Genomic DNA, 24,609 nt, shown 5'->3' with positions numbered 1-24,609 from the left:
AAAACTTATGACTCCAATATGAGGCTTTTATTTGTATTTACAATATATTACATTATGTTTTGGGAGGGGAGCGTGGAATGTGTGTGTTGTGACGTCAGCCGCGTCGCCAGATGATGACGAGTCCCGAGGCGTCGCTGCTGGCCAACAGGCTCTCGTCGTAGCTGAAACTCACACCCAGCACCGGCGACGCGTGCCCTGCAGTACATAGCACTGATTATACATTTTTATTCCTATACAGTGCCTATAAGAGTAGGCGCACACCGTTGATTTTTAGTTGGCCGATAGTTGTGCCCGATTTTAATTTGTACATATGAAGAATCGGCCAAATTGAATCGGCGTAGTGTGCGCACTCCCATACATCAACTGCCCGACTAAACTATCGTTCGACGAAAAATCAACGGTGTGCGCTTACTCTTATACAGACTGTTTAGGAATAAAAATGTATAATAACAAAATAAATTTGTATAAAAATTAAAATAATTAAAATGAAGATATCAATTTTCTGACTTCACCATACCATTTATATGCCCATGTCAACATGGGCTAGTGTCGGCTCATATACCCATTTACCTAACACCCTGTAGATGACCCACGCTGAACTGTCCCACCAAATTCAATGACAGGGGGGCGCTACCATCGTTCAACTATATGGTTTCCAACATGGCAAAAATCGGAACCAGCGATCCAGTATTGACGGTGGCGCGATTTGCCCTTGATGTTCAATAAATGTCACGGATAGGACAGTTCAGTATTTTGGAACTATACAACCCATACAGTACCTATCGACACAAATGCATATCACATTAAGCTTGCTTATGAATGTAATTGAATTTTAAAAGATAAAATTTCCTACTAACGAATTATAATGTGTTAAAATTCTCAGCAAGACGCAAACAGTGACGATAACCTTCTAACAGTAGATGATAAATAATATTGTTCTTGAAATTAATGAAATACACTAAAATCTGAGAATTCATCTTAATTCTGCAATGATAAGCACTATAATAAACATGGAAGTCTATTTCAGCGAAAGACAATGAGATGGCAATAAAAGTTATTTCTCGGAATAATAACATAATTTGTTATCTTGAGTTCAATGGAATACTTTATTATAACTATAAAAACTACTCTGAACAGTACAAAATAACTAACTAACTATACCTACTAGCCAATTTGTTATAGGAAACTCAAAACTTTTCCCGAAATACAAGTTTTATTTTACGTGAGTACTTTAATGTTATTATCTTACACTAGGTTTTTTTTTAAAGTTTACTAGTAATGTGTACTCCATAATATGCCCGTTAACCGATTCATTTTGTGTTAAATTAGATGCAGGCCAAGAGCGTCGTAAAAGATCAAGAAAAGGCGGATTTATATTTCCTGACGTGGTTTCATACATTGTATGGTAACGTTTGAACTAGTGATGTGCCGCGTCGTGATGGCTTCACGTGTCGCATACTAACGTTCGTATTCACAAACATTACTATGAGGTCTCACAGTGCGCGTGGACGCACAGGGTGACACACGAACCAATCACAGTTCTAATTAACGCTGTGCGTTCGATTTGTTGCTTCACTAGCAAGTATCGTTTGTGAATACGAGCGTAAATGTAGGAAACCGATTCAGTTCTGATGCGTCACGTCACAACACGTCAGACAAGTATAAATCCGCCTTAATAAAAAAAACAAAGGTAAATCACCTTGCAGCTTGTTAACCACAGGCTGGTCGGCATGCCCCTCGATGTCTAGGAAGTAGACGCAGGCGTCCTCGCCGCCCGAAACCACGCACACGCCGCGGCGGAACGACATGATAGGACAGAACGTGGACTTGACCGCGTGGGTGCTGTGGAGAGTCGCGAAACGCTTCTTCAGGGCTAAGCTGCCTTCGCGGTCGGCGATTCTGAGGGTAGGTCAGATTTTCTTAGATTACCTGCATTGTCCTTTAGGGACTCATGAGAGGATTGAGAGGTACAGTCAGCGTCAAATAGTTCGTGACACTCAACGAAGCCAATCTTATTCAAATTGTATGTAAAATAAAATTGTGTTCGAAGCCACGATAGCCGAACGGTGAAGGGGTCGGACTGGCCGACTCGTGATCCGGGGAACGCGGGTTCGGTCCCCGCCGCCGCTCGACTATTGTGGTGAGCTCACTCGTGATACAAGCATATTTAGCTTAGTACGAGGGGCTAACGGGAATATTAGTCATTTGTGTAATAACAAATTACTAAAAATAATGGTGTTTACACCAGAGATGTGCTTCGAAAATAAGCAGTCTGTATGGAGATGTGTAGCTAACCTGTGAAACGGTGCAAGGATGTGTAGCGAGCTCTTTTCATATACTAAGACCTATCTTTTGCGCATGTATATTCAGGGTGTCCACATTCTGGAAAGTCAGGGAAGCTCATAGCAGTCAGGGAAAGTCAGTGAAATAGAGGGGTCACCTGGAAAGTCAGGGAAACATTGAGATTTTGTCTACCAAAACACTGTTTGTCTCCCGAAATTTCCCAGTGATTGTAAAATGAGGGATTTAATTAATTTATGCTCTAGAAAGACCTTTGATCTTGACTATCGAAGCAATTTTTTTTCAGGTTTGGAGTGATCTACATTATGACTTTGTTTTTAGTCATAATTATATTACTCCTTTTTAGTTTTTTATCTAATGAAGTGGATTGATCTAAATTATGACACAATTTTGTTCATAATTAGATTACTTTCATATAGTTTTTTTTTCAGGATTAGAGTGATAGATTAATAGACTGTTATGATTTTTTTTTGTCATAACGAGATTACTCTTTTTTGTTTTAATAGTTGTACGTTTTTGTTTCAGTAAAATGATATATTTTCTATTGTCGATGTGAAAGTGCAACTTATAACTTATGTTTATTTATATTTTTTTTACAATTATTTATTGATTTGATTATTGAGTGCAGACTAGTGAGCAGTTCACTGTGAGTGCTATTAATACAGGGTGGAAACGATAAGTGATCTCATTCGATTATTTCTAAACTACACAAGATATCGAAAAACTGCTTACTGATCTTGAAAGTGCTTCACGAGCTCTTTCAAACGATATCAGTAATAGGTTACAGAATTAACTGGATCTATCTGAAAAGTCAACGTGTCCCCAAATTCAAGGATAAGCCGGCGCCGCAGGATGGACATAGTCATGACTACTTTAGGAAAAATAAGGAAAAAAATCTATCTCAATTATTTTTTAAGTTACACAATAAATTACGAAATTCTTCGAATATTGACACCCCTTATGATATTTTACATTACCACGACCACCATTTTTCAAATATTTCTGTTTTTTTGTTTGTATCGGCAACTTAAGTAGCGTTGCTGTCCACCCCAACTCTTAAAACCCCCAGAATCCTTGCAGTTTTTACACAAAAGTTAATCAAAATATTTTATATCCTTAAAATTTTGAACGATTTTTTCTTTCACTCCACTTTTACTCATCGTTTTGTAAAAAAAAAGTATGAACACTACTGCGGCAAGTTTTTTATAAAGTTGACGCAACTATCCAAGATTCCAAAATGGTATAATACTCTAAGAAGTCTAGCCGCAAAAAAGATATGCGTACCATTTTTACAAGCACTTCGCTTGTTAGTTAGTATGGGATAAATCTTGCAACTGAATTTAAAACCAGTTCTCCTCAACCGATTGAGCTGAAATTTAGTATACTTATGTAAGTACGATGAAAATGCAATATTATGGTACCATTGAGCTGAAACTGGAGGTGGCCACAGGAACTTCTAAACGAAACGGCGGAATTGCATCTAGTTTGGGTTCGTTGGATTTGTCTTTTAGAGCACTTTAGTGCTAGATGATGTCCAGGGTCCTGATGATGAAGTCAATTATAATTTTCAAACGAAGTCAAGCTTGTTTTTAAAAAAGTTTTTTTTTATTACAACTTTATTTTAAACTTTTTAGTTGTTTCTCAATCTCATGGCCTAAGTGCTCGGGAAGACAAATCCAACGAACCCAAACTCGATAAGCTTCCGCCGTTTCGTTTAGGACTTCCTATGGCCAGCTCCTGCCACCTCTTGACTTCATCATCAGGACCCTGGACATCATCTAGCACTAAAGTGCTCGAAAAGACAAGTCCAACGAACCCAAACTAGATGCAATTCCGCCGTTTCGTTAAGAGTTCCTATCTCAATGTCTCTCTGACTCTGACTCCATCCAGCTCAATGGTATAATATTGCATTGTCATCTTACTTACACAATTATACCAAATTTCAGCTCAATTGTTTAAATTCAGTTGTAAGATTTATCCCATACTAACTAACAAGCGAATTGCTTGTAAAAATGGTACGCATATCTTTTTTGCGACTAGGTTTCTTAGAGTACCATTTTGGAATCTTAGATAGTTGCGTCAACTTTAAAAAAACTTGCCGCAGTAGTGTTCATCCTTTTTTTTACAAAACGATGAGTCAAAGTGGTGTGAAAGTAAAAATCGTTCAAAATTTTAAGGAAATAAAATATTTTGATTAACTTTTGTGTAAAAACTGCAAGTATTCTGGGGGTTTTAAGAGTTGGGGTGAACAGCAGCACTACTTAAGTTGCCGATATAAACAGAAAACCAGGAATAATTGAAAAATTGTGGTCGTGGTAATGTAAAATATCATAAGGGGTGTCAATTTTCGTTGAATTTCATAATTTATTGTGTAAGTTAAAAAATAATTAAGATAGATTTTTTTCCTTATTTTTCCTAAAGTAATCATGACTATGTCCATCCTGTGGCGTCGGCTTATCCTTGAATTTTGGGACACGTTGTATACATAGTTGGTCAGGGAATTTTGAGAAAATTGTCAGGGAAAGTCAGGGAAAAGTCAGGGAATTTTTTCGAACATTTGCAGTGGACACCCTGATATTGTTTAACCAGGAATTTTGATACTAATCCCGTGAGCATTGAATCGAGAGAATACCTGAAGAGTTATTAAAATTCTTAGCATTTAGACTCGCTACTCAAAAGCGTATTACACTTGAAACTTTCGACTGGTTCATCCAGTGTCCTAAGTAGCTCAGATGGAAGAGCATTCGTCCGGCAAGCGAAAGGTCGTGAGGTCGATTCCCATCATACGTAGTACGATTTTTTCAAGTTACATATTCTTATCGTGTCGACAACAAACCTAAAGTAGGGCCAACGAGAAACGATACCAAATGTAAACAAACCCAATGTCATGGGTGAACCCGTCTGACTTTGACATATTTTGGCGGGAGAACGAGACATTACGACAAATACACAAGATGTGAAGAGACAGAATATATTGTCAACTCGACAGTCGTATCGACCTTTTGTATCGTTGCTAGTTGGCCGTACTTTACACAGTGTCAGCCCAAAACTCCGCTACAAGAGTGGGTTTTTATAATGATACCTGAACAGGTACAGCGAGTGGTCGGCGGCGCTGACCAGCAGCGCGGGGTGGCGCGCCAGCCACGGGCTCCAGCTCAGGCAGCTCACCGCGCCGCCCACCAGGCAGCGCCGCAGCTAATGATACCTGAACAGGTACAGCGAGTGGTCGGCGGCGCTGACCAGCAGCGCGGGGTGGCGCGCCAGCCACGGGCTCCAGCTCAGGCAGCTCACCGCGCCGCCCACCAGGCAGCGCCGCAGCTTGCTCACGCTGCCCGTGCCCTCGATGCGGTAGCTTATTATTACGCCCTGAAAGAAGACTCGTAAGCCATGACCATGGTCATGTCCCAGACCTGAAGCCAATATTCATTTGAACATCACGCTATAGTGAGTTGTCCGGAGATTTCAAGACTAAGATCTCTTGGACGCGACCACGGATCACAGAAACTAAAGGGAGATGTGACAAGGGGGCGGGGCCGGTGACGCAGCAATATGCCCAAAACAGAACACATTGCTCGTGAAAGCAATGATGACAGCAGCGACGTCATAATGTAAACAGTTTATTTATATTTATTATTATTTACGACGTGACGCCATCACACTTTTGTAAATCTTTTTATTCTTGAGACCAAGAGCAATCAACAACTTATAGCAAGTCACCACTATGCACAACATGTGCGCAAGTTTTACATACATTGACAAATAAAAACCCTGTATTGTATCCAAATGCCCTAAACACATTTTCCTCGTAACAATGTACAATCATTCCATGATTCATTCATTTAAAAATAATAAAAGAACGATAAACGAGTATTCCCACAATAGGATTCCGATGCCTCCACTATCTGTTTTAAGAACTGTATCTAGTAGTTCCCGGGGTTCCCGGTAGCGATACCTTATCGTTGGCTGCCCAGAACATCCTTCCGCTGGACTCGCATGCCACAGCCATCACGCGCCCTCCTAGGATGCTGCTGCCACCTGATGTTGATAACAAACATGATTTAAAGCCCAGATTCCACTAAGGAGCGAAGAAATGTTTTGAACTACCAAAGTCAAAGTCAAAATTTCTTTATTTGTTTAATTTTCAAATATTTTGCTCGGAGCCTCTACATGTCTCATAATCTTTTTACCCTACCAGCGCTTCGAGACCAACATTTGGCAAGTGCTGAGAAGAAGCGCCGCAACAAACTCAGTCACCACTGTCTGCTGGTTAATATAAATAAATAAAAAAAGCAGTAGTAGGTACATGATTCAGGAGCAGTTCACTGAATTTACCACGCATTCTTATATGGTGTATCTTATAAGAATAGGTATACAAAATTACCAATCAGATGACAGAATGAATATTATAAAAATCTGATTGGTTATTTAAAACATTTCTTCGCTCCGCTCCGCCTTGATGGAAACCGGCCCTTAAAAGGAATAATAGACAAAGGTATACATTATAATGTATACTTATTTTAAAGAATAAGTCCGACCTCATTGCTTAGGCTACATTAGAAGATGATCGTACTCGCGACTAATCTCCGAGGTAAAGGAGTCAAAAGAGAATATCTACGAGTAGTAGTGCTTGATTACGAATTATCATATGATTATCGTGCCGATTAGTCATTACAATCACACACGAGGTTCATCAGATGGTGAAATTGGCTTTCCATGTTACGTTATCAATATAGTGATTGTTGATCATGAGTCATGACACTCAGATTACATTCATTCCCTAATCATCAAACTTACCTCTTGGATATATTCCAGTCGAGATGTTGAGTACTTCCACCATTCCTCTAGCATTTCCAGCCTTAGTATTTAGTATTCAGAAAATTATTGCCATTATCATGTCTGTCAATCATACAAAACAATGTGGGTAGATTTATGACAAGGGTTTATATTAACATTGTATGTATTCAATACCCGCATTTTCTGCACTGATACTTTTTCTTGTTCATAATTGAGTGAATCAGAGATTACTCGATCAGTGGAGTGAATTTGACTGTAGCTTTCTAGAATTTTAATGAGAAATGTTTTCGTATTTTCAGATCTTTCGAAATAACAGCGACGCTCAGGCAAGTAGCAAAAGAAAATTGTGTAAGGGAATAAATACAAGATCCACAGTTCTCATTAGGTACATCTGCAGGGTATGGATGCCTACATTCGTAAGACTAGATCGCAAAATTAGACGATAAAAAAGTCAAAGTAGAAGTATTCAGAGTTTCAGTGACAAGATAATATATTTTTAGTTATTAAAATTTCTTAGCGTTTAGAGTCGCATCTCAAACTAAATTATAAATAGGTAACTTGAAAAAATCGAACTACCATTTGAGCTACTTAGACACTAGATGAACCAGTCGAAATTGTCAAGTGTTACGGCCAGCGTTTGCTGTCGTGGGTTCGATTCCCGCCTCAGGCAGACTTTTTCAAGTTATTTATAATTTATACTAATGTTACAAATGCGAAAGTAACTCTGTCTATCGGTCTGTCTCGCTTTCACGCCTAAACCACTGAACCGATTTTGATGAAATTTGGCATAGAGATAGTTTGGGTTGCGGGAAAGGACATAGGATAGTTCTTATCCCGGTTTTTGAGACAGGAACGAGCGCGATATAGTTTTTCTGTGACAGAAAAAATTCCACGCGGGCGGAAATCAAGTTATAAATAACTTGAAAAAATTGAACTGCCGTTTGAGCTACTTAGACACTGGATGGAACCAGTCGAAATTTTCAGGTGTTACGGCTGGCTGTCGTGGGTTCGATTCCTGCCTCAAGCAGACTTTCAAGTTATTTATAATTGAATATATCTTTATCCAAAGGATACAATGACCATGTTGTTGTTGGCGGGCTGGAAGACGCAGCAGAGCACGGCCGAGCCCAGCTGGTCAGCCACCGCGCGCAGCCGCTGCCGCCGCGCCACGTCCCACAGGCACAGCGCGCCGTCCAGACCCGCCGACACCAGCAACTCGTTGGACGCCGACCAGTCGCAGCCTGCAAGGTAAGAATAATAAGAAAGGCCTTTATTCAGCACAATGCGGTGGACAACGCTTGATGAGCATTGCGCGCTCCTCTGGTAGAGACGGTTTGATCAGCCAGTTGCACTTGCATTATAAGGCGAGTACGAATCTTTAAGCAGCCTGCAAGGCATTGTGATTGATTAGGACTCTGCATCTACACTGTGGCTCTGGTTTAACTGAGTGGTTGACACCAATGACCAATAATAACATCCCAAAGGCCCAGAGCGCTGTCCAGACCAGCGGAGACTAGGAGTTCGTTGGACACCGACCAGTTGCAGTGATGAGCATTGCGCGCTCCTCTGGTAGAGATGGTTTGATCAGACAGGTCCACTTGCATTATAAGGCGGGTACGAATCTTTAAGCAGCCTGCAAGGCTTTGTGATTAGGACTCTGCATCTACACTGTGGCTCTGGTTTAGTTTAGTTGAGCGCTCTGTGCCTTTGGGATGTTATTATTGGTCATTGGTGTCAGACCAATAATAACATACCAAATGCACAGAGCGCTGTCCAGACCAGCGGAGACTAGGAGCTTGTTGGATGCCGACCAGTTGCAGCCTGCAAGTTAGTCCTAGGTGCATTATATTACTATGAAAATTACCACAGTTAAACAAACCAGGGTATGACTAAGTGATTGAAGGGTGGATTCGACCAAACAAGAGTAAATATAAATCAACAGTTTTGACGTATTTCCCATACTGAAACTGTCAATGTGCCAGTTATACTAGGAGTTATTCTCGGATAAATGTTTGGTCAAATCGGGCCTAAAGAAAGTTAACCTTTAATGATTCTATTCTATATCTAATATGTTAACTAGGACTATGGTTGCCAGGAAACCTCAGGATTGTCCTGAGGGCTTTTTTACATTATGTAGTGCCTCTAACTCCACTAATAAATATGCCATATGTGGTGATATCTAACTTTTACATGGTACATTGTTTACTACTACTTGGTATAGCTTTATAAGAACACCTAGACTAGAACCAGTAGTTTGTTTGAGACCACTAAAATTTTAAAGAGAAAACAAGATTGTCTCCTTCATATCAAGATTTCAATGTTTCTAAAACATATTTTGAATTTAATAAATGTATGAACTACCAGTGACAGCTTTGGTGTGCCCTTCCAATATGAAGCTGACTTTAGGTGGAGTTGCAGTCACGTCACAAATGGAGACAGTCCCGTCGTGCGAGGCACAGCACAGCTTAGACCTGTCATTATTTGCAAACTTCACCACACTCACTTGGTCAGTGTGCTGTAAAGAGAACATAAAAATGTAATTTAAAAAAAAGTTTGTCAGTTTTATTTCTCTAATTTCAGCAGTGTTATTAAATACCTGATCAAATATGTGATGCACTCCTGAGAAAGCATAGTTTTCAGATATAGTCATATCATTCTTCTTTTTACTGGTTGATGCTAATGGGTCATCTACAGCCAAACTAGCCTGTAAGTTAAGTTGTTTCAAATTTTCAATGAGGGCTATCGTTTTTATACTTAACAGTTAGCACCCCTGGCGATTGACAGGACCTTACTCTACAGTGGCGTCATCTTGATGAGTGCAAATGCGATAGTCCTCCTACCACTTTCGCGCTCACCAGTTGGTGCCACTGTCTTCGCTACTAGCAAGTGACAGGACCTTACTCTACAGTGGCGCTAACTGGTGAGCGCTAAAACGATAGCCCTCATTGAGACTTAAGTATTAGGACATATCAATTTAATCTTAACACAAGTCAATAAAGTTTAAAATTAAATGCAAATTAATGTTTGGAATACCTACCTTACTGCTTGACCTAGGACGAGATGAACTGGAACTAATGGAAATGTTATCTTGCACGCCATATCGCCGCTGCAGTAGTTGGCTTCTTATATTTATATACTTTTTTATTGTCTCTATATCCTACAAAAGGTAATAATATATTAGAGTAATAAATTAAATTGAAGAAACGTAGTTTTAGCTGTTTTAGAGCGGTCCATTTTGTCGGTAATTTTTTTAAAACCTACCTTAAACTTTGCATTTTCACGAAGAAGCTGGCTTCTTCTGCGTATGTAAAGAGTCTCTAAAAAGAAAATCATTGTTTGGAAAAGTTACTTCAAGTTTCTGTATCGAATTGTGTGTACAAAAAATTAAAATAATATAAAATAATTAATTCTTACTAAAGTTCGGGTTGTTTGGTGCTCTGTAGGCATTAAATCGCGCGTCTAGCGCAAATATTTGTTGCTGAAACGCCGCTGCCATTATAATAACACCTTTTAAAAATTATCAAATCAAAATTTCTTTCATTTCTTCAGTAAAACAATAAATTAACACAATTTTTTACAGCAAAAATATTTACATTTTTACAATCCATTGATGACGCAAAGCTTGTCAATGTCATTATGACAGTGACACATATCAATTTTGGTTGGTCCGAATCTAGAAGTGTCCCATTTAGATGGGTTGATTTTTGTGGTCCGAACTTCCACAATAACCATACGGAACCACCATTGTATTTTATCATTGAGTGGGCGGGGAAACAGAGCAAAATAATAATAAGTAGGTATAGTAAAATTAGATATTTAAAATCAGTACTTACTAATCGAAAGCACCAAATGTGTAATGGAACAATTTAGGCGGTTTTATAGCTAGGGGAAGCGATTTCTTCCAGACAGCCCGATACGAGGACACGGAAGAAACATATTTTACTTTATTAGCCTTAAAACCAAAGGCATATGTGATTGACGTATAGTAAGACAATGCCTTATTAATATTTAGTAGCATTATAGCAATCATTCATGGATATACAAAGGTGACTTAGTATTGCTCCCTGAACAAGTTAGTGGGAGCCCTAGCACTACTTATTACATGTAATTACTTTTGTTACCAAGTGAACGGCTGATTTATGAGCTTTTTTATTAGTCGGATCCAGATTTGAGACTCAGGGTAGGGGTAATCCGCAATTTTATCGCATTGCATCTGAGTAATCGCAACTTTAAAGCGGATTTAGGTGGGCTCGTTCGGCAGTGGACATTACCACCGAGTGACCCCCGCGGCGGAGGCTGCTGCTCACGCACACAGGCGCAGCGCGCACACTTGCGCCCGCGCCTCGTCCTCGGACTCGCGCTGAGGCCAGCGATTTCCCGGAATCCTTGTTTCCGATTCCGAAATACCCGACTCGGTGATACCGAGAAATCTCGTCGCGCGTTATTCTGGGGCAATGCCGTGTAAAACCCGAAACACGTAGCTTTCTAGCGAGGTGGCTCTGCCGTTATAAATAATCAGAATGCGTAAAGAGAAGTCGGTGACCCTCAATTACGGATTATTTGTTTACTCGGAAACACTTTCCGCTTCTTCATAGCGAATTATGCGTTTTAGATGAACCGCTGCAGGGATTAAATTAAGGTTTTAAGGGATTTGAAAATAAACGCAGGCGAATGTTTAAATTCCATTTAATTAGTGACATACCATACACAGTAACATTTAAAATTCGTGCCGAGCATACGGCATGCGCGGGCCGCGGCTCCGCGCCTCGGCTGCGCTAAATACATCAAATATGTACAAGATAAGTCTTTATAACTATCAGACGGATTAGCGTAATTATCCAAATTCAATTAGTGAGAAACATTATAAACTATAAATATTCTATAACTATTAGGAGCTCGTACAATAATTGCTGTGAATAAATATCGACACTTACGAATAAACAGGTCATCGGCTAAACACTAATCCATCTTAAATATTTAAGATAGTTGTTGACTATTATTTGTTGTACCTAATTAGTGTTAAAAATGTTCGCATTAACATAAAAATGCATGGAGTGTAAATATAATTATACATGTTACAATCATAACACAATAGATCATAAAGCAATCAGTCAAAACTTAAAGTAACACTATAAAAGGCAAGTATTTTAATACTACAATATAAAAGTAGCTACACCCTAAAATATACAATACAATAACTATGTTAAAATACCTCTATTGTATATATGTTACGGCTAAAGATAGGTGTGAACATAAACTTAAGATTAGCCGGCTAAACTTAAGTTTAGCTTCGAGAAGCAGCTAAAGTTCGATAACATGTTAGTTTGCGTCGTGATATTCCATCTTTAGCCGGCTAATGTGCACATTAGCCAAAACGATACGGCTAAAAATGTATTCGATGGGCGCGCCAGGCCGGCGGAGGGCTTGAGGGGGCGGTGGGGAGACAACGAATAGCTCCATATTATTTAACAATTGTGACTAGATATTGTTTTAAGTAATTAACACTGAAGAAGTTTTATTTTGTTTTATTTTGTAATTTTAAATACCTACCTACAGAAGATTCTGTAATGACCAAATGGTTCCTTATTATTTTATTTTAATGATTAGGTACCTAGATATTGTTTTAAGTAATTAATGTTTTGTTATTGTAATAATTGTCATTTTGAATACCTACATAGGTACATAAAAGCATGTGTAATGAAAGTGATTATTTTTTAATAAAGTTTTCGTGTCAAAATAGTAAACATTATTACACTGTTTCCTTTTCCATTTCCTTCTACATTTTTAGCCAAGGGCCTGCGGTTACACTTAAGTTTAGCCGGCTAAAGATAGAAGAAACTAACATTAACACCTCGTCGAAGATAAACTTAAGTTTAGCCGGCTAATCTTAAGTTTATGTTCACATCTATCTTTAGCCGTAACATATACATAATTTGATAACGAATCAATTATAATATCAACAGTTGTAATTTCATTAGCCGATAAAAATGATTTAAATCCAACTTACAGCTAGTTCACGTCCCGATTTGTTCCAATCATATAAAATAGTCTATTGTCAACGTTAAACTTAACTTTAAAAATATTAAGCTAAAAACAATGGCGTTACAAAATACCCATAAGCGACAGCTGCAATAGGCTGAGCTAATCTCCGGCGTAACCGTGAGCGCTAAAGGCGCCGGCCGCCTACTCCAGCGATCCCTGACCGATAGCACCTGCGTGTCATTAACTACCCTCGTAAACTATACTACTCCCATAAACACTCGTCATTAACGCACGAAATACAAATTAAATACTTGCTAAATCATTCATCCAATTCACACTAGCATGGAGGGCGATTTTATCGTGTGACATGCAATAACACTTATATCGTTAATCAAAATATTTCACGTTCTCAGAACCAAAGGTCAACCTGTCGGTTACTCGGAATAAAAACTGTTTGTGTACCTACTCGGAAAACTGAATCACGAGAAATCCGTAATGTCGAAAACGATACAAATAAGGGAGGTCCGAATTCGTCGTAGGCAAGACCCGGCTTCTAGCTGCGGACGCGGCCGCCACGACCGGAGCGGAACTAATCTCACTTACGGAGAAGATTCTTGAAAAAAGTCAAGCAGAACATTCACGAAGGGCTATTATAGGAAACTATGACGATGCATTATCCACCTACACTTAACAAAGGCCTTAAAGGTTATGAAAAACATTCACATTACTTAATATTATTTACTCACTAATATATTACTGAAAACTTACTCGTTAACTACAATGGCAAAATCTAATTACAACTGGGCAAACTAGGAAACATTAGGCCGATCATTACTTAGTAATTTTCATTTATTAATAGCGAACATTTACGATGTGTAATAATGAAATATTATTAAAATATGTAATTATACTATCTAGCATTGTGTATTGATTTACAAACATCATTCGAGACTTAAGTAAGCTATATTAGTATTCCTTCGATCTGTCGCTTGGTTATACCTCTTAACAACCCTTTTAGAGTCAAATTCTAGGTGATGAAAATGTCAATCTAAGAAACAACGTTACATCATCAGACACAACAATGTACAAAACCGTACAGTCAACGTTATTTACAGCTTAGTTCCTAAAATGTGAATAAACCTGTACATGATTAAACAATTGTTAGCTGGTATTATCCCGGCCGAGTGTAATGCAAAGCGAAGCCACAGCTATTTTCATCGGAACTTAACTGTATGCGGATGGGCCCGTCATGCGGCATACAAATGTGACCGAAATAAAGAAGGTACCGCGGACGATTTACCTAATGTGCCCATACGAAACCCTTGTCACGTTACACCCACTAGAGTGATATTTGGAACGCTGTAAACCCTGCCGCCTTAAACACGCAATGCGCATGCAAAAGCATGGTTGGACATTTACTTCAAATTGTTGTAAACTCTACATTACATTTTATCACGCTGCATTAACGTATTCAGCCGTCGGCTTTACATTAGATGTTGGTATCTACCAGCACTAACCAGTTTCTAGCACGACCGGAGCAAACATTCATCATACTCTTACGTAAAGTTACCGACTGTTATTGCTTCACTTGCATGATGTTATCAATTAATTAGGAAGCTCGATCGTTAATTTATTGATCTTCGGATTAGACATTGTGTTGTTGTAACTTAGCAACATAAGGGCCGAATATCTAGGTAGATATTCACATATTTTTATTATTCAATTTTGTCTTACGATAACTATTTTATATTTCTATCTTCCATTGAATTGAAATTAGGCATGCAAATCGATTGTTTTCGTTGTGCGTGACTACATTTCGCCGGCCCAGACCGGTGACAGTTCTGTCGACTGGGAGTCTGCCGCGGCCGACGCTACTGAGAATATCTATTGTTTGGTTTAACGAGCCTTTGACAGCGCAGCCTGTGTGGCCGAGTCGGCCTACCATTCGCAAAATTTCATTTCAACGCACGACCTCAAGTGTGACTCACACCGCGGAAAGCATTAATTATGTAAATTTATTTAGTTGGGAATTAATTAGCTATGCTGTAACACGATAATAAAAGTGCATTATAAAATTTAATTACGCAAATATTTGATAATTCGTTGTCGATTTAACTCTTAACCTTTTTAAACCTTATCACATTCGTACTAAATAGAAAGAGCATATTAAAAAAATGAAATGAAAAATGAGCATCCTAAGTTTTATATATTAGCACCCCCAACATACTTAGGCACGCACATCACATGGTCTTCTTAACACTTTATAGAATCTCTATCCAAATATCTATCTACTTCCCCTATCCTTTCTGCTACCATACCTAGGAGTTTTACTTGTTCCCTGCATAGTTTTGTAATCAAAGGTTTAAGTGTTTACAAGAATAAAAAGACACGTATCCGGAAATAGGCGCCGGTCGTAAATATACCTGGTCCCCTCGCCTCTACTCAGATCTACATTACAAAATTCGTCGAACCGACTCATAGGTGAGGCGTCATTACACAAATTACGGTGGGCCCTTGAACCGAAAAACATAAGTGGCCATAATGATAAACTGATTATGCGTCGAAATTGTCGTAGAATTAGCGACTTCCGCGTAAGTGGGCCGCGGCTATTATGCGCTTCTCTATCTGTTTCTCGGTTCTGGAAATCGGGTGATTAGCCGAACCAGTTGATAGTTTGCGGGGAAGGTGCGCTGCGCCCGCGCACCTTCTCGGAAACGAAAGCGAGATAGCCACTAGTGGGAAATGCGATTATCGTAATAACCTCCCGGAACGAGAGCCCTTTTCCGATCCACGATTGTATACTTCGAGTAAAAATCTAAGGCGTGTGTACACACTGAGAGCTGTTCGAGTTAACAGCTTCACTCAGCCTACAGAAGGGTTACATTTGGAGATCATAGTTACATTTAGTGCGCGTGTTGTCCCGCGATTATCCAAATGATATCATCGATGGGTACCTATTTATGGAGCTGAATATTGGAAAATTATCTAGTATTTCCAATGAACACTTATTTAATTAACATTGGCAAATATTTCCCACGAGCAAATAACCCAGTACAGAATTTGTGGTCGGGGATTTTTTTAAGAAAAAAATTCGTGAAACATGCAAGATAACTAAGTCCAAGTTAGGGAAATCTCATTACTCACATTTAAAGATTGACTTAACGATTTTGATTAGTAAACCGCTTGGAATGCAGTTTATGTAGTCATTAAGTTCTTTTTTGCGTCACCCTGGGACACAATTAGCCTGAAGCCCTGAACTACTGCGCCAAGCTAGATCTATTCAGGCGTCATTCACAACGTTAAATCACTCACTCCCACTCATCAAGCAGATCAATGCGATATCGCGTGAATTTACTGAGGACACACGTAGTTAGTACACATTGAAGTGATGTTCACGGTTGATTATGTTGAGATTACAACGTATGTCGCAGCACACGTGTACAGACTCATAGAAAACTATTATTTTAGACTTACAAACAACTTTTTAGTGCATACCGAATGCCGATATTCATGTGTTTAACATTCAATATTATTCGTATCAATGAAAAATTCAGTGGAATATAAAATCGGCGCACAAAAAGGTGTCGCATCTACCTAGTTGTGGAAACATTAGATTTACCAAAACTTTCAAATTGCTATTTTACTGATGTGAACGCCAGATTAGGGTCCAAAGATGGTAACATCGAGTTCAGTAGTGCAACGCGCTTAAAATACTATTGCTACTCCCAGTCGCTGCGGCTTGAGGAATGTTGCGGCATTTGCTTTTCTGGCTAGGGCAGAAAGCTGATCGCTATCTTGCAGGTCATAGATGCTCGTTCATACGCGGCCAGTGAAGAGGTGTAGCTTGTCCCAATCGCTCTCGTTTATGGAATATTGGCTGGTTTTCTGGCTCGGGTGTAACGCTGATCTACCGCTAGCTTTCAGGTCACATGGATGTTACCCGGTCAGTATAGACATGATGCTACTCCCAGTCGCTCTCGCATAAGGAACGTTCGCTGATTTTCTGGCTCGGGTGTAATGCTGATAGCTAGCTTTCAGGTCACATGGATGTTACCCGGCCGGGGCAGTGGCGGTACTCCCAGTCATTCTCGCATAAGGAACGTTCGCTGATTTTCTGGCTCGGGTGTAACGCTGATCTACCGTTAGCTTTCAGGTTACACAGATGTTACCCGGTCAGTATAGACATGATGCTACTCCCAGTCGCTCTCGCTGGACGAATGCGCTGGCGAGGACTCGGCCGGCTCGGGGATGACGCTCGCGAGCGTGTGAAGCACGGAGCCGCCGCGCTCGGCGCCCGAGATGCCGCGCCGGCGCATCGACAGCTTGGCGTGAAGGTCCGCCATCAGGTCGCCGGTCGGAGCCGCTTTGGTGCCCTACGACAAGGAGATGAGATTACAGACTTTTACATTCACATTTTTGTAGCAAACTCGCCCCTATTACACTAACATAAGATCCCAGTGTTTAGTTTGACATTCCATCGTCTGTAATATGGCTTTTTTTCGTTGGGAAAATGCATGGCATTGTACCAGTCGCGAAGGCAGCTTGGATTATTTGCCAGAAGGGCAAGAACTACCCATTTGTGTATTACAGCTGTATTCAATTTCAAGCAACAATTTAAATAGGCTTTTCATTGGTTGTATTACAGAATTAAAACGAATGAATGATTAAGATTGAATCCAGTTTTCAAAGTTGTTCTGCACTGTAATATGCAGCTAAAACAGCTCAATGAGATTTTCCACTATTCTATTCTTGGGTTTACCGAAGTATGTACAAACAATAGTACGAAATATCCCACACCCTAAAAAAATAATTTACCCGCGGGTATACCGGAAAAAAATTTAGAAAATGAATCAGAAAATTTTCCTTTATGACTAAATCAAAAGGACCTTGAAGATTTGACAATGGAGGCTACCTGTTGGTTATATCGACTTGACTAATACATGGTTAATATTTAAAGTAATTACCTAAGTACCAAGGATTTTTCGTAGTAAGAATGGTTGATTTAATATAATGAGCGTTTTCACTTCATATTAGAAATCCAATAAATATTATGAAATAACTACAAAAGAAACGACCTTATTGACGAAAACATTGCTGTTCAAACATAATAAGATTGTTTGGAAAGTCTGCCAAATTGCAGGCGCCAAGTAAATTGTTTGCTAAAATATTCAGGTTGGCAATATTAAATTTTCGACTAGACGAACTTTTACGTCTTAATCAATTTCTCAAAAAAGAGATATACAATAAATTATTCAAACTTAATCTTCGCTGTCGAAGCAAAGATATAAAATTCATTATGAACAAGTAAACTATCTTGTCTAGCACCACGACCAGTGGTTCGAGAATTTGAGATTAGCTCAGAACTTATTTTTAGTGTTTATGTCTAAACTTTATAAGTATCCCTCAGATATAAATGTTGAAATTATAATGTTTCTCAGAAATCGTATTAGCAATTTAGCTCGCAATAAAACGAATCGATTAATTGCGATGCGTTGAAAAGATTAGCATAAACATTTCAATCGGCGGGAGCCAGTTTTGCGCGTCTAATGATCGACCCCAAGCTTCGCAGATAAAGTCGGTCTCAAATGTCTTTTGATTTCATTGCCATTCAGGTATTTTATGTCTTTCACTGGATGAGGCTTTGATTTTCATGAAAAGAATTAGTAAATCCTTTACTTTACTTTTTATGCCCATTGCCCATGCTTTCAGTAAGGCTTCAAATAGACCGTTTGTTTGCCTAATATCTAATGTTTTGTTGCCTGATATTATTAGAATTCTGACGTTCATTTTTATATAAAGTACAGCACGAGAGATAAACGAGCATGAATACACTTTCAGAGTACGTGGGTGTGAGTGCGCAGTTATCGCAGCGAGTATGGGTTTCTGAAGAGAATATCGACACTTATCAGAGAGGGCTTATCGCTTGAAACAAAAGGTCAATGGCAAGCGATACTACACAAATAGCTTTCCGATGCGACACTAGGGGTGACGACGCAGCACGTACAAAAATAAATATGCTATAAAGGACAATGGGCAAAATGGTACCCGGCTCCAATAGATATGCTTCTAGTGTCGTTTGAAAGGTCTTACCAAGATGAACAACATTTACTATGGCCACCAGCCTCAGATCTGGTTGTGTTCGAAGATAAACATACTTTTTGTGTAACCTAAGTATCATACGTGTCCATCGCATGGTACTTAGGTTATGCGACGCATGAAGGGTTTACTGCTCCAGCATCCTTCCATAACTCTATAATTATTGATAGGGATAGTTGTGAAATAAATGTTTTTATTTGAAGAACTACTACCCCCTTATTAATAAAAGGTTATACCTAGGATGAACCTTGGATTAAAATGACATTTCCATACCAAATGACAATTTAAGCCAGAGTTCAACTAGGGTGTAACTTTTATTAATAAAGGGGTTGAAGTTTTATTACTACTTAAGGGTTTTATTATGGGTTGCTAAAGCGAATAAATCCACAAGACCCAATAAGTCCACCCACAAGATGGACCGACGACCTCATAAAGGTAGCGGGAAGGCGCTAGATGCAGGCCGCCACCAACCGTCCATTGTGGAAATCATTGGAAGAGGCCTATGTTTAACTGGACGTTCTATGGCTAAATTGATCATGATGATGATGATGAAAGCGAATAAAGAGCTAATAGCTTGGGTAGTTCATCGTAGATATAATCCTTTCCTTTTCAATGCTTATTTTAGTTATATTAATAGATTGTAGTCATAATACATACTCGTATACATGGATGATTGTGTTATACTTTCATTATAATACTTAGTGGAATGACTGCTTTCAAAACGTGAATTAGAACTGGCCCCATAGCAGACATTTTCCTACATCTAAAGACCTTTTGAAATNTTACCTCTAAGTATGAATTTTTGACAATTTTGACGATGGCCGTTGGGGCAGGAAAGTTCTCGAGTGGCGACCACGGGCTGGAAAACGTAGCGTGGGCAGGCCTCCTACTAGGTGGACCGACGATCTGGTAAAGGTCGCGGGAAGAGCCTGGATGCGGGCGGCGCAGGACCGTTCATTGTGGAAAACCTTGGGGGAGGCCTTTGTCCAGCAGTGGACGTCATTTGGCTGAAACGAACGAACGATGAATTGATATAAAACGGCATTAGTTCTTAAGCCTCTCACCCAAAAAATACCTCAATTAAGCCCAAATTTGAGACCGCAGCCAAACTTTGAGTGACGATTGAAACTAGCCTAGATGGAGGACACATTAAATTGAACTTCTGCTTCTTCATTGATAAAGACTTATCATTTACCATACATTATCATTTTGTATTCCATTTTCAAGTCACTTTTTTTTCGCTTACTGTAAAACAAAACGTGGGATATTTTTAAATATTCTCAGGTCTTATGAACGCAGATCTGAACGATGTCTGGTTTTAATTTTTTCAGTTACTCCGTGACCATGGCGCTTGCAACAGTGTCGAAATATTGGNCGCTACAGGTAGAGACAATTTTAATTTTAACTAAAATGCTTATTTTACTTCGAAATCTTTTGTTTTTATTTGAAATCTAACTTGTCTTTATCAAAATTACAAATCTAGAGCCATTTTCAGTTTTGTTGTTAACGAAGCGTTGAATGGCGCGCCCGGAGAGGCTTAGTTCAAACGATCATTGCAAACGTTGTGATAGGGATAGAGACATGCGATTTTTCGTTTTACGAAGGTAATACGATAGAGAATAATACAAAGTAATAAAAACTACCGGTTATAGGGGCATTTTTTGGAGAAATTTGTCAAATAACCAAAAAAACACGAATTTTTAAGCGGATTTTTTTCAAAAAGTATAATTTTTTTATTTGTTGGCCTTTTTTGTGTATTTATGTATTTTTTTAGTATTGCCTGTTATTTAGCATTATTACTGTTTTTATTTTATCAAGATATACCGCTTAGTTTAAAAGTTATTATGTTTTCTTTACAATAAGTAATTGGAAGAAAAAAAGATCTATAAAAAATTTAAAAAAAATCTCAAAAAAATTTTGACCTCTTTTTTGTCGATAAAAATAGGTCTAGTTTCATCTATTTTCATATGTACACTTTAACGTGACTCACACTGTATATTGGTTATGGCTATTGGAGCGGGTACCACTTTCCATACATTGTTGCCCATCATCCTTTCACACTTGTCTGTTACATCTGAGAAAAGGATGTTTTATAGAATGGTCAATTTTATAAACGCTCGTCCCAAAATATAACAGACAAAAGTGTAGGTCCTGTAATAACTTGTAGTTATTTTGACAGAATATTGTGATGATTTCGTGTTAGGATTTTGTCATCGTTTCAGCCTTCGGCTATCTATTTGCCCGTTATTGGTTTTTGTACTTGATAAATTGTATTAGTCCTGCAACTTGAGCCTATGGAAGCTCGTTTAGGTTTTGTAGGCTAGGGGAGCGGCGGTCGGACGGGTTTCTAAACTTGTTCCGGTGTCCAATCATAACCGCGAGTAGCGCCGATGTGTGCTGCTGAGCTATAAACTTCATCTGTTTACTTTGTACAAAGCTGCCAGTAACCAGTCGGTAAATGTAGACTTTGCAGTTAAGGAGCTGTCAGGCTTAGAAAGTTACGAGTAAAGCAGAAAATTAAATACTCAATAACTTAATAGCATGAGCGAGCACTTCTCTTTTACTCGTAAAAAGAACCGTGCAAACCAATGCTATCAACAAAAAAGCCCCAATTTACCAGGTCATTTGTCAAAAGTTTTGCTGTATAAAACCTTTTTTCACTTAAATAAATAAAATCTGTGTTATTAATTGAAATTACTTTGAGATATCAATATTGTTCCCACATAAGTCGCATCAGTAAATATGGCATACGTGAGTAAGATACAGATCTTTATACAATCTTTATGCAGTCAGAGTAAAACTAATATGCAACTATGTAAATAATAAATTGTGTCTCTATCGCGTACGATCCCAGGAACTAGGCAGGTAATGAACATAGCGACCCCTTTAGTATATGACGATGATACTTCATAAAGACATTTTACAAAGAAAAATTCGGCGCGTCGGAATGCATTCTATGAAATGTACATGTTACACAAGCCAGTGCTTCAGACTAATGAGAACGTTATTACTGAAGATGTAAGAACTAAACTGACGTTCAGGTATTGTGATAAATAAAACATCTACTGCGACGAGTCCGACCACGACCACCTCATTTGGAAGACGGTGCTGCATCCCGAAACAACTTTTTTGAAAAGCCAAAATAAATATGTGTGACCGGAACGAATCATATTGTCGGAATCGATGTGAAAAGAAAAGTAGCGTTCGTTGAATTATTAAATCCAAGAAACAGCTTTATAAAAAGAGAAAAATGCCTGTCGCATTATTTATGCCGGTTTCTTATTGATCTATTTACGTTTATCGGTTTGTTGCTTTTTGGAACGTGATATAGCGCATGCTTTGTATGCAGTAAAGTGCGCCGTTCCTGCGCGAGGGCCCAGGGATAAAGCCGCAGTCACGGATAAAGCGGCGAGAGCAGGTCCTTTGTGTTCGTCAAAAGGAACAGAACGCCCACCGCTCAGGCCTCGCTCCGCCTCATCAATACAAACGTCACGTATTTCCACGAATCCACCAATCCTTCATTGCAATTTGGAAACTAGTTGCAACAATAAACTCTTGTTTCCATTGTTCTCAGAACGCCAATTATTGCCCGAAGTTTACAAAACAATCGCAAAAATCACCAGCCAATTTTGGGTCGCGCGTAAGCGCCAATTGCAAATGCAAACTTATGTGCAAAGTAATGTATTGCCAAATAAATTAATAACATTCAAAACAGTAGCCAGCAATCCAGCATGTATTTTTAGTGTGAATTGATTTTTTGTCGCCAATTCATTCCATTTCAATATCGGCTCTACCTACTGGTGTACGAACAAGGTAGCATATTACTTTCTTACTTCTACCTCTGCAATTCTGCAAAATAATATACATATAATAAAGCATAATGCTCGGTGGTCTGAACTTCGTTGTAAATCATTTAGCATAAAAAGTTTTATAATATTAAGTCTCGTTTTTGCTCCCCTCGTCGCGGATTAGCGGCGTGATGCAACACCGGCTCGTTACGCGCTTCGCGGGATTGCGCGGGCGCACGAGAAACGCGTCTTCCGAGGAATCCGCCGATTTATGGACGCGTTGAGAACATCCTTACGTTTATCGTATAAACACGTTAAAAGAACCCCCGTCATTACGGAACGTTAAAAATAGCTGTAAGTACTTCGTATGGTTCAATACGTCATATCATGTTATATTTACTATCCCACTTCCTAATGATTCGTCAGCGTATTTAAAATACAAATGTTTTAGTCTAAAATTACTTGTTATTGTCGCTCGCATAACGTGGTCATTGTTTATAGTTATTATCATACGTTATTATCATAATCAACTGTAGTGATAACCAAATAAAAATAATTTTAAAATTAAACCAACGTTTGTCTGATTCATAAAGATGAGAAGTACGCTTAGCGTAACATTCACGATCGATTTCGATAGGATAGTTATACATTTACTATTGGACACCTATAATTTTAGGTAAAGAAGAGATCACGACATCTTTTATTAAAATAACGAATACACAAGTTTTAATGAACATGTCACAATGGACATGGCGCACAATTTTTGTTGAAGATGCCAAAAAAAACTACAAAAAATTAGAATGAATACTGTATTTTTACTTTTTTGATATCTTTAAAAATGACTGAAATATTCAAGCTCAAAGTGCGCTCTTCCGCTAGGAGCGATTTTCCGCGCGGATTTTGAAAATGTGACGTAGTAACATGAAAAGCTGCATGTAAGATATTATCTGTGTACAATGGTTAGAATGGTTAGTAGGGGAGCCGAAGCGGGGATTTCGGGACTTACTAAAGAGTGGCAGACTAACATACAAGGAAATACTTTGTACCTGGTTGATTACCTTTAAGTATGAATTTTTGATATAAAACGGCATTAGTTCTTATGCCTCTCACCCAAAAAATACCTCAATTAAGCCCAAATTTGAGACCGCAGCCAAACTTTGAGTGACGATGGAAACTAGCCTAGATGGAGGACACATGAAATTGAACTTCTGCTTCTTCATTGATAAAGACTTATCATTTACCATACCTTATCATTTTGTATTCCATTTTCAAGTCACTTTTTTTTCGCTTACTGTTTAAACAAAACGTGGGATTTTTTTAAATCTCAGGTCTTTTGAACGCACATCTGAACGATGTCTGGTTTTAATTTCTTCAGTTACTCCGTGACCATGGCGCTTGCAACAGTGCCGAAATATTGGAAACTCAAAACTAAGGTACATGGTAGCAATCCCGTCAGTAATAATAATAGGAAAATGTCTTGAAAAATAAGTAAATCGTATATTACTTTATGTAACTAATTTTATTATGTATCATACTTATAACTAATCACTTCATTCAGAACTAGAAAACGATTCCAAGGATTCCACTTTTCTTCAATAGATGATCAAGATAAAGAGGTATTTATTATAAATTGCTCTTCCAGCATTTC

The 24,609-nt window shown here is 38.7% G+C and overlaps 2 protein-coding genes across 5 annotated transcripts in view; both read right to left on the bottom strand.

Annotated features, from left to right (window-relative positions):
- Nucleotides 1-12: 12 nt before the first annotated feature.
- On the bottom strand, nt 13-10,715 carry LOC114360668 (WD repeat-containing protein 13). 2 transcript variants are annotated; one of them, XM_028315424.1, is made up of 12 exons: nt 10,510-10,715; nt 10,357-10,412; nt 10,133-10,252; nt 9,692-9,799; nt 9,457-9,610; nt 8,170-8,336; nt 7,096-7,156; nt 6,254-6,336; nt 5,605-5,667; nt 5,384-5,481; nt 1,700-1,899; nt 13-195 (listed from the first exon to the last, which is right to left on the bottom strand). In XM_028315424.1, exons 1-12 carry the CDS (start codon nt 10,589-10,591, stop codon nt 95-97), a joined length of 1,293 nt encoding a protein of 430 aa, XP_028171225.1. In that variant the 5' UTR covers nt 10,592-10,715; the 3' UTR covers nt 13-94. The 2 variants fall into 2 exon arrangements, with proteins under 2 accessions (XP_028171225.1, XP_028171226.1); XM_028315425.1 differs by lacking the exon at nt 5,384-5,481 and having other exon boundaries at nt 59-195; nt 5,507-5,667; nt 10,510-10,696.
- Nucleotides 10,716-13,048: 2,333 nt separating this feature from the next.
- The window catches only part of LOC114360667 (WASH complex subunit 1), a 34,840-nt gene continuing 23,279 nt past the window's right edge, over nt 13,049-24,609 (bottom strand). For 2 of the 3 annotated variants that reach the window (XM_028315423.1, XM_028315420.1), the window contains exon 6: nt 13,049-17,450. In XM_028315423.1, the coding sequence (XP_028171224.1) occupies nt 17,268-17,450 (183 nt within the window). In that variant the 3' untranslated portion in view covers nt 13,049-17,267. The remainder of the gene's footprint in view (nt 17,451-24,609) is intronic. The other variant, XM_028315421.1, reaches the window with a different exon arrangement.

The sequence above is a fragment of the Ostrinia furnacalis genome, unplaced genomic scaffold, assembly GCF_004193835.3.
Source record: "Ostrinia furnacalis isolate ACB-3 unplaced genomic scaffold, ASM419383v2 OfSCF5116, whole genome shotgun sequence".
Classification (NCBI taxonomy): Eukaryota; Metazoa; Arthropoda; class Insecta; order Lepidoptera; family Crambidae; genus Ostrinia; species Ostrinia furnacalis.
The sequence above is the reverse complement of the archived record's forward strand: the minus strand, read 5'-3'. Positions and strand labels throughout refer to the sequence as shown.

Excerpts from the sequence above, each read along its gene's own strand:
- LOC114360668 (XM_028315424.1), bottom strand. The coding sequence starts at position 10,591 with ATGGCAGCGGCGTTTCAGCAACAAATATTTGCGCTAGACGCGCGATTT. Across the intron at positions 5,668-6,253 it reads TCTGGGCAGCCAACGATAAG|GGCGTAATAATAAGCTACCG; the intron begins GTATCGCTACCG and ends GTCTTCTTTCAG. Across the intron at positions 1,900-5,383 it reads CACTCGCTGTACCTGTTCAG|AATCGCCGACCGCGAAGGCA; the intron begins GTATCATTATAA and ends ACCTACCCTCAG.